The sequence below is a fragment of the Garra rufa genome, chromosome 20 (genome assembly GCF_049309525.1).
Source record: "Garra rufa chromosome 20, GarRuf1.0, whole genome shotgun sequence".
In the NCBI taxonomy this organism is placed as follows: Eukaryota; Metazoa; Chordata; class Actinopteri; order Cypriniformes; family Cyprinidae; genus Garra; species Garra rufa.
In genome coordinates this window covers 17,508,328-17,518,482 of record NC_133380.1, presented here as the reverse complement: position 1 = coordinate 17,518,482, position 10,155 = coordinate 17,508,328, and the positions used below count along the sequence as shown (strand labels likewise).

The following is a 10,155-nucleotide window of genomic DNA, read 5'->3' as shown; positions in this document are numbered from 1 at the left end:
CTCAAGGGTCTCACCTCAGTCGTGGTATTGAGGGTGGAGAGAGTGCTGTACATTCACTCCCCCTACCTACAATCCCTGCCGGACCTGAGACTCGAACCCGCAACCTTTGGGTTACAAGTCAGACTCTCTAACCATTAGGCCACGGCTGCCTTTTATTTAGCAAGGATGCTTTAAATTGATCAAAATTGATGATAAAGACATTTATAATATTACAAAATATTTCTATTTCAGATAAATGCTGTTCTTCTGAACTTTTTATTCATCAAAGAAACCTAAAAAATTCTACTCAGCTGTTTTCAGCACAATAATGGTTTTTTTTGTTTTTTTGAGCAGCAAATCAGAATTTTAGAATGATTTGTAATGATGCTAAAAATTCTGATTTGAAATCACAGGAATAAATTACATTTTAAAATATATTTAAATAGAAAGCAGTTATTTTAAATTAGCCTGGCTAACGCCAAACCACGTCATGACTTCGTCATGATTCGTGGTCTGGGAACCACATAGTAGGTGCGTTCGACTTCATGCGGCGCCGACAGAAATCGGCTGCCGCCTTTCAAAACAATGCATTCTGGTAAGATCATTTGTCCGACTTTGATCGGCGCTGCAGCCGCCTTTCAATCACGTGTTCCATCAAAGTACCGTGAGAGCAAAACGAGAGCAGTCGCAGAGGTCAGGCGCTGCAGCTGCTTAAAATCGGCTGCGAAAGCCTTGATGACGACACACTTTATTCTCATTGGTCAGATTATGTGACGACAAGCACGACGTGTGCTGCGTTTTTTCTTAACAAAAGTTCCTGAATGGAATCAATCTTTATATCGAATATCTAATATCCAAACAAAACATTAATGATGAAAATGAAGATTAGGCGATATGGTAAATATATATATTCTTATTGTATAAGAGTAAAGTTTGGGGGAAAAAAGCTGGTCAACCAGAGGCCGTTTTTTTATGGATGCTGTGAGAGGCCTCACTACACTGAATAAACTGCTTATATTTGAAAAATGTCCTATAACTAACTACAAAACCAAGATGCAAATAATAAACGTCATATTGCATTGCATTAAAGTAACTCGCATACTTGATATGATCAACAAAAAAAGCAAAACGATTGTATAGAATTAATGATAAGGTAACTTTTTTCTTTTCTTTATTTATCTTATGTAGTTTAATCTCTTCTTTTTCTTTATTCCTTTTTTTTGTGTATGTTTGCAATACAGTTTCATCCTCTATAAGTGTCCGACTTGACGGCCGTCTCTTTACTCCTCCCCCGACTGCAAGCGGCTGCTCTCGCCAGCCGGCGGCAGGCTAGTGTAGTGCATCTCGAACGCACCTAAAGAGTTTTGACTGAGGACAAAGTTATGCTTCATAAATTATTTATCAATCGTAATTCAACGCTGACTTTTTAGCATGCATTTGACCGAACTGTCTGATTTTGTCTTTATTTCCGATTACATAAGTCTCTTATACTTTATACTTAGGCCTATACTTTTATAATGGCTAATATTGTTGATTAAAACTGACATTTAACAAAAAGGCAGAGTTGTGCTTGTCATGTTTCATTTTATTATACATAGAGTAAAGATGTATTATACACAGTGCACATATAGCTTAAATCACATATTAATATGTTTTATTATTTTTCAAATGAGTACGAAAAGAGAGTTGTGGTTTATATTTTGAAGAAAACAAAGAGGCAGTGGTGTTTGATATCACTTCCTTTTATTGTAATTATTAGGTGTGTTCGAGCTCATGCTGCGCTGCGCAGACCGATCGGCGAGATTAGCCGAAAGCAGTCGTGGAGGAGCTGAAAACGGAGCCGTCAAGTCGGACAAGTTAGGGATCTCGTTGCTTCCTCAAACATGGCAGATCACGTGGCGTTTGCCTACTTTATTGCACATGAACTGGAAGCTATAGAAATACCTTTTTTGTTGGAAGAAATGCAGCACATGCAATAAAAGCAGCAACTACAGATTTCAGCATCAATCAATAGTTGATATCATATTTCGTCTTATTGTAAATACATACAGTGAAGCAGTGAAGATAACCGGAGTAGAAAAGGCGAGCTGACTGACGTTATCAAGTACGCTGCTGTTCCATTTGCAGAATTGCAGGACTTGCATCCTCCCGTCCTCGGGAGTTCGTACTCCCAAGTCAAACTTCCAAGTCCGAACTTTGCGTACTTGGTATTGAGAAACGGCCTTGTGTGTAACTATCTAAGGCTGCATCGAAAGATAACTTCGCGTCTGCTGCCATGCTGGATCCATATTTATAAACAAACTGCTTCGGTGAGTCGCATAGAAGGCGTCATCGTCTTGCTGCTCCCTCCCCGTTCTGTGATTGGTTCCCTATCAGAGGTGAAAATTTGGTCCATGGTTTCCAGGCTGCCTAGCAGCGTGAATAAAATCGCGCTGCGCACAAGGCAGCATGGGGAAACCCAGGCTAATTTTAAATGATAAATATATTTTTTTTAAATTGTTCTGTTTTTGCTGTACTTCGTATCAAATAAATGCAGGCTTAGTGAGCAGAAGAGACCTCTTATTGTTTAAAAACTTTTGACTGATAGTTTTTTTTTTTTATATATATATATAAATGAAAAGATCCAGACAGAGAAATAAACTGAGTATCACATTTACTCATTATTGTCTTTTTTTTTGTCCACAGGATTAATCTTATTCTTGTGCCTGGGCACACTGACCATGCTAAGGCCGAATATGTACTTCATGGCCCCATTGCAGGAGAAGGTGGTGTTTGGGATGTTCTTCTTGGGTGCAGTGTTGTGCCTCAGCTTCTCCTGGCTTTTTCACACTGTCTACTGCCATTCTGAGAAGGTCTCTCGTACTTTCTCCAAGTAAGTTTATTGCCTTGTTATTGACCAATCTATTTCATATAGGAAATGATTTTAAGTGACTTTAATTCTCTGTCTCATTTTTTCTCTCCTTCAGACTAGACTACTCTGGCATTGCTTTGCTGATCATGGGCTCTTTTGTACCCTGGCTTTACTACTCCTTCTACTGCTCTCCTCAGCCGCGTCTCATCTACCTCACAATCGTCTGTGTGTTGGGCATCGCAGCAATCGTCGTTGCCCAGTGGGACCGTTTCTCCACTCCCCGCCACAGACCCACCAGAGCAGGTGGGCAGTGACCTATTTGGCATGACGGGTCCATTTTGATTCATTTAGGCCAATCAGGATTGAACCTAAAGCGATGCAATGAAAATCAATGAAAGCAATAACATTTCATTCATTTATGTATTTATCCGGTCATGAAACCAGTCAAAAGACTGCAGTCTCAAATGAGTGACAGGTTCCTGGAAGGGAGAAATCATTGTCCTGCTCTTGTTTCAGTTCACATGCTATCAGAGATGTTGTTGTAGTTTATTTAAAATAAATATATCAGTATTTCTTTAAATAATTATCAATTTTGATTTTATGGTGACTTTTAAACGACAAATATCATCTGATTGGCTGTGATTCTGTCACCCTGCGCAGCACTTTCGCATTAAACCTGTCTTGCACCTAGATTAGCACACTATATCTATGGTTAATTCACATGCATCAAGACAGCGTTATGATAGTTAACTGAAACTAAAACCTTATAAAAATGTTAACTGAAATGAAATAGGAAACTAGGAAAAAATATATAATATAAATGAAAATATAACAAAACTATTTTATTTCAGCCAAAGCAATATTTAGTTGCTAAAGCGAAATTTCTTATTTATTTATTTAATGAAACCTATATAGACAGTTAATAAAATATATAAAAATGACAAAAACAACACAATTACTGGACACTTAAATTTAAAAATATACAAAAATAAAAGCTAATTTTAAATATTAAAAAAAAACTATAATTTGTCATAAGGATTACAATGTTAAAATTATACGATTATATATCAGTGTATAATAGGGTCAGTGACAAAGTGCCAAGTAGTGTTGTTATTGTTCCCTAAAACTAAAGCTATAATTTAAAAAAAGGCAGAATTAAAAAATAAATAATTTTACTAAAATAACTAAACATTAAATTAAATTAAAGCTATATAGAAATATTTAAAAAAAAATAACACTAAACAAATATGCAAAATAAAAAAATTAAAATATGAATAAATTATTAATTAAATATTGCATAATTTTGAGAACAAGATCAGGTTTTTACTTCTGCTGAAATAGAATAATTATATTAACAAATGAAAAAGAATTTAGTCATTAGTAAAGATTATAAGGTTAAAATAATTATAGAAATTAATATCAGTGTATAAAAGGGTCAGTGACAGACGCTTGTGCCAAAGCAGGGTTGTTATTGTTACCTAAAACTAGAGCTATTAAAAAAAAAAAAAAAGAAGAAGAAGAAAAAGAACATGAAGATAAAATAAAAAATAAAAAGTTGTATTTTTTTGGTCATAAAGCTGAATAAAATAAATATCAAGTAGTAATATTAAAATATAAATATTAAGCGAAAAATAGAAATATTGCTTTGGCAATATTATAAGTGAAAGTTATAAACATTAGGAAATGTTAAGAAAAATAAATAAATAAAACTAAACTATTTAAATTAACATTAGTGCAAAACAAAGTGACCCAAACATAAGCTAAAATAAAAACTGTAAATATAAAAATTACAGCCAATTCAAATTAATAATCAATACTAAATAATACTAAAATAGTCTTAGAAGAGTACTGTTTTCTCATTGGTTTCATATGATTTTGAATACCTTTTGTACCATTTCAGTCAGGTTTACATTTAATTACTCGATGTCATGTGGTATAATCATCAAGTAAAAATAGCTAAGTGTACACGCATCTTAAATATAATTTTTTTTAAAGTTTCTTCATTATGAGATCAGGACGTTGATGTTTTTGACTTTATGCCCCACAAAAATATGCAAAATAACTTCTATGCACATGATAATGCCTCAGTGATACTAAAAAACACTGACTGCAAGAAGTGCATTAATTCATAGCATTTTGTTTTTTAGGAGTTTTCATGGGTCTTGGACTGAGTGGGATCGTCCCCACCATGCATTTCACCATCGAGGAGGGTTTCGTCAAGGCCACTACTGTTGGACAGATGGGCTGGTTCTATTTAATGGGCGCCATGTACATCACAGGTGCTGGGCTGTATGCTGCACGAATCCCAGAGCGCTATTTCCCGGGCAAGTGTGATATTTGGGTAAGTTTATGTTTTATTTTACAACTTTTGTTTTGTAGTAGTAACTTGCAAGTTTTGCTCACCTAATTTTGCTCTCTTCTCAGTTTCACTCACACCAGATATTCCATGTGCTGGTGGTGGCAGCGGCCTTCATTCATTTCTATGGCGTGTCCAACCTGCAGGAGTTCCGCTACGGCCTTGAGGGCGGCTGCACTGATGACACTCTCCTCTGAGAGTTATACAAACACATCCTTTTTCAATTAGGATTTTAGTGCCCATATTTCTACTCATTCTTTGATTTGTTTTTATCTACCTTTGAGTTTCTTGAGTTTTTTCCTGTTACAAAAAGTCCATGAATTTTCATTTGAAGAAAGTGTTTGTGTGGTTAAAGGGCACCTTAGGCTGAACAAGTATCCGATAGCTGGAACATGATGACCCTTGTTATCATCAAACTTTAATTTGAGCACAATCTCTTGAGGTTTGAACTTGTTTCTTTTGTAGTGAAAAGCACTTTCATTCAGCTGTAGAGTCGCCCCTTCAAAAAAATAATGCATCTATGTTTTTCTTATTGTAAACGAACAATTCTTAACATCGTTTGGTGCACACCCAAAGTTTTGCCCAAACTTTATTGAATAGAGCAATGTCTTTGACATCTTTGTATTCATACTGACTGGAAAATGCACAAAGGGCAAATAAGGGTTTGAGGGTTTTCGGCAAAACGTATCTGCTTTGAACACTCAAAATTTTTACTTGTAGGTCAAATGAAAATATAAACAGGTCAACCGTTGCACCTTACAGCACAGATATTGAATATCATTGATATTAAAGCCTCTGCATGGATACATCTGTGCAGTCTGTAAAGTATAAACTTTCCTGTAAAGTATAAGAATATTCCTGTGCCTTAGGCCACTGGAAATAGGTTTAATATAGTTGGGCCAAAACTACAGTGTAGTAAATTTGATTAGTCTTAAACGTAGCTAGTTAGTTTACTTAGCAAGCAATCCAATCATATTATTAAAAGGTTACATAAATAACAAAGATAATAAGTTTGACCTTTATTGACAAACTTTCTCGAACTGCTGTTTGTGAAAAAGTAGTGTTTGATCCTTTTTACGAAATAAGCTAACTGTGTGGCTTTACGACAGACTAAACTATCCATATATTCATGTGTTACGTGTAGAGGTGGTAAATCATTTGCATTTAACTGAAATGTGAAATGTTTAAATAAATATTTATGGATCATACGTCGAGTTTCTTTTATTTGGTGGATTTATACGACGGACATGAATTGTTCAGGTAATAACAGAGATTCCCTGGAACTCTATTTCATTTGCATAAAACTCTCACCCCGTTTAAAAGTTTACACACACTTGATTCTTAACACTGTGTTCTTATGAACCTCAGCTGTGTTTTGTTTTGTTTTTTGTTTGTTTATGAATCCCTTGTTTGTCCCGAACAATTAAACCACCCACTGTTCTTCAGAAAAAAAAAAAAAAAAACTTAAGGTCCCGCAAATTCTTTGGTTTTTCAGCGTTTTTGTGTATTTGAACTCTTTCCAACAATGACTGTATAAATTTGAGATCCATCTTTTCACAGTGAGAACAACTGAGAGACTCATATGTAACTAGCTCAATGAATAAGCTTTCTATTGTATAATGTATAGTTTGTTAGGATTGGACAATATTTGGCTGAGATACATCTATTTGAAAATCTGGAATCTGAGGGTGCAAAAAAATAAAAATACTGAGAAAATTACCTTTAAAGTTGTCCAAATTAAGTTCTTAACAATGCATATTACTAATCAAAAATCACATTTTGATAGGTTTACAGTAGGAATTTTACAAAAAATCTTATTGTAACATGATCTTTACTTAATTTCCTAATGATATTTGACATAAAAGAAAAATCTATAATTTTGACCCATACTATGTATTTTTGGCTATTGCTACAAATATACCCCAGCTACTTAAGACTGGTTTTGTGGTCCAGGGTAACATATATACATACATATATACATATATATATATATATATATATATATATATATATATACATATACACACATATATATATATATACATATACACACATATATATATATATACATATATACACACACACACATATATACATATACACACACATATATATATATACACATATACACACACATATATATATATATATATATATATATATATATATATATATATATATACATATATGTGTGTGTGTGTGTGTGTGTGTGTGTGTGTGTGTGTGTGTGTGTGTGTGTGTAGGCAAAATAAGAAAAATGTACACATCCACATTCCGTTCAAAAGTTTTCACCCCTGGCTCTTAATGCATTGTGTTTTCTCCTAAAGCATCAGTGAGTGTTTGAACCTTCTGTAATAGTTGCATGAGTCCCTCAGTTGTTCTCACTGTGAAAAGATGGATCTCAAAACCCCAGTTGAGCTTTAGGTCTAGCAACTCCCCTGGTTCAAATACACAAAAATGCTGAAAACCCAAATAATTTGTGGGACTTGAAGGATATTTCTGAAGAACAGCAGGCATCTTAACTGTTCAGGACAAACAAGGGACTCATGAACAACTATCACCAAACAAAACACAGCTGTGGGTCATTCACAGCACAGTAATAAAAATCAAGTGTATGTAAACTTTTGAACAGTGACATTTTTATAACTTCAGCTCTTATTTTCTCTTGTGGGCTATTTGTAAACGTCTTTTATGTGAAATATCTTATTCAGGTCAGTACTAAATAAAAAATAACATTCATTTTGTATGCTTCAACTTATTTTGGGATTTTGCAGATTCTCCAAGGTGTATGTAAACTTTTGACTTTAACTGTAGTCTCTGGATGTCCCCATTATGCAAACATGATTACAGCGTTTGAAAATGGAGTCGGTTTGTTATTGTGAGCGGAACGTAAAATTCGTTGCTTGTTCTCAAACCGGTCCGCTTTAGCGGGTGCTCAACTATTAGCAGTAGCCGACACTAGCCCGCTAGTATTTTCAAACTAGTGTCTATTATTGTGTTTAAACCTAAGTTACTATATTTGGCTAATACATCTGTCTTAAACTGAATCGGTTTACCTCATGGTCTGACTTTGAGGCGAGTATTCTTTCTCACTAGTCACTTATTTAGCCAGTTAGCTATTTATATAGGCTAACGTTACCACATTATATACTGACAGACCGACAGGAAATAACATGTTAGTTTCTGAATGCTCGTATGTTTTTGTTTTCAGTTTGAACACAGTTGCTTACTAACATGGATGACAGCAAACAGACTTCCTCTCCCGAGGGATCTGTAGACCCCTCTCTCGTGTCAGAAGATGGTAAAAATGTGAAAGCAGTTTTGTGCCAGAGATGTGGCTCTAAAGTGCTCTGTCCAGGCATGGCCCTGTTTGCAGAAAAGGAGGTGAAGCATTTTAAATATAGCTATGGTTTATATTACCTCACATGATAATTAAACATAATTTACACCAATTAAGTAATTTGCTAAATTACTTGTTAGATTGTAATTGTAAAAAATGTATGTTATACATATATGATGATGATGATGGTATCTAAAGACTTGTGTTCTGTGTTTTCCATTCAACACTCCTTCCCATTTACCAGCTGTTTCTGCCTTCAATGAGGAAGAAAACCTCCATTGCTCCATCAGACGGGACGGTTGATGGGGACACACTAACCGCTCACTGGCTGGTTGACGACATGTACACATTTGAAAATGTGGGCTTCACAAAAGATGTAGGCAAAGTGAAGTACCTTATTTGTGCGGATTGTGAGATTGGACCCATTGGTTGGCATTGCCTGGATGACAAGAAGAGCTTCTATGTGGCATTGGACAGGGTGAACCACGAATAAAACACATACTGAAATCACTATTTGGAAAATTCAATGGTATTCAACTGCATAACTCAAATGGCTTACACTTTTGTTCAGATACTGTAAATGTAGGTTTTTGTGTAGTGTTTTTTATTGCGACGTTTTCATTTTCACTAAACTCTATGCTTACATGTACAACTGCACCTGTTTATCAATATAGTCTGCCATGAAGAAATGGAGACGATCCTTTTAAACATTCCTCAACAACATAAGGCCTTTCCATCCTTCTTATCTATAAATGAACACATAAAGTTACTTTTGTGTTTGAAAATATTTAGAAGGACAGTCCTTGTCAAATAACAGTAATTGATCCTTGACCATTTCAGCAGACACAACTGAACAAGTAAATAAAATAAAAGTCTAAACTTTTATTTTGTGGAAAATTGTCCTTTAAAAAGCATGTGTGTGTGTGTGTGTGTGAGAGAGAGAGAGAGAGAGAGAGAATGCTATTTTTCATACACTACCAGTTAAAAGTTTTTCAACAGTAGGATCTGTAATGTTTTTTTTACAGAAGTCTCTTCCTACCAAGCCTGCATTTATTTGATCCAAAGTACAGCAAAACAGTACAATTTTGAAATATTCTTATTTAAAATAACTGTTTTCTATTTGAATATATTTTAGCATTGTTACTCCAGTCACATGATCCTTCAGAAATCATTCTAATATTCTGATTTGCTGCTCAAAACAAAACATTTAGCATTATTATTATGTTAAAAACAGCTGAGTAGAATTTTTCAGGTTTCTTTGGTGAATAAAAAGTTCAGAAGAACAGCATTTATCTGAAATAGAAACAACTTTTGTCTTTATCATTACTTTTAAACAACTAGTATTAATTTCTATACATTCTTTACCAAGCTTTTGGATGACGTAATGCGTAATGTTACAAAGGCTTTTAATGCAAAAAAAAATGCTGATCTTTGGATCTCTCTATTAATAAAGAATCCTGAAAACAAATTACTCAACTGTTTTAAATTAAAGGAATAAATTACATTTTAAAATATTTTCATATAGAAAGCAGTTATTTTATATAGTAAAAATATTTTTAAATTTTACTGGGGTTTTTTTTGTACTTTGAATCAAATAAAAACAGGCTTGGTGAGCAGAAGAGACTTTTT

At 34.3% G+C, this 10,155-nt stretch overlaps 2 protein-coding genes across 3 annotated transcripts in view; both read left to right on the top strand.

The window, feature by feature from the left end:
• The window catches only part of adipor1a (adiponectin receptor 1a), a 41,151-nt gene extending 34,757 nt beyond the window's left edge, over positions 1-6,394 (top strand). For both annotated transcript variants that reach the window (XM_073825632.1, XM_073825633.1), the window contains exons 6-9: positions 2,665-2,851; positions 2,946-3,133; positions 4,978-5,171; positions 5,255-6,394. In XM_073825632.1, the coding sequence (XP_073681733.1) occupies positions 2,665-2,851; positions 2,946-3,133; positions 4,978-5,171; positions 5,255-5,383 (698 nt within the window). In that variant the 3' untranslated portion in view covers positions 5,384-6,394. The remainder of the gene's footprint in view (positions 1-2,664; positions 2,852-2,945; positions 3,134-4,977; positions 5,172-5,254) is intronic.
• Positions 6,395-8,114: 1,720 nt separating this feature from the next.
• rabif (RAB interacting factor) lies at positions 8,115-9,409 on the top strand. Its single transcript, XM_073826277.1, has 3 exons — positions 8,115-8,261; positions 8,398-8,570; positions 8,771-9,409. The coding sequence occupies exons 2-3, from the start codon at positions 8,421-8,423 to the stop codon at positions 9,017-9,019; spliced, it is 399 nt and encodes a 132-aa protein (XP_073682378.1). The 5' UTR covers positions 8,115-8,261; positions 8,398-8,420; the 3' UTR covers positions 9,020-9,409.
• Positions 9,410-10,155: the final 746 nt, after the last annotated feature.

What these genes read in the sequence shown, in the direction of transcription:
- rabif (XM_073826277.1), top strand. Translation starts at nt 8,421, where the DNA reads ATGGATGACAGCAAACAGACTTCCTCTCCCGAGGGATCTGTAGACCCC. An exon ending in CCCTGTTTGCAGAAAAGGAG is followed by an intron (nt 8,571 to 8,770) that starts GTGAAGCATTTT and finishes CCCATTTACCAG; the next exon opens with CTGTTTCTGCCTTCAATGAG.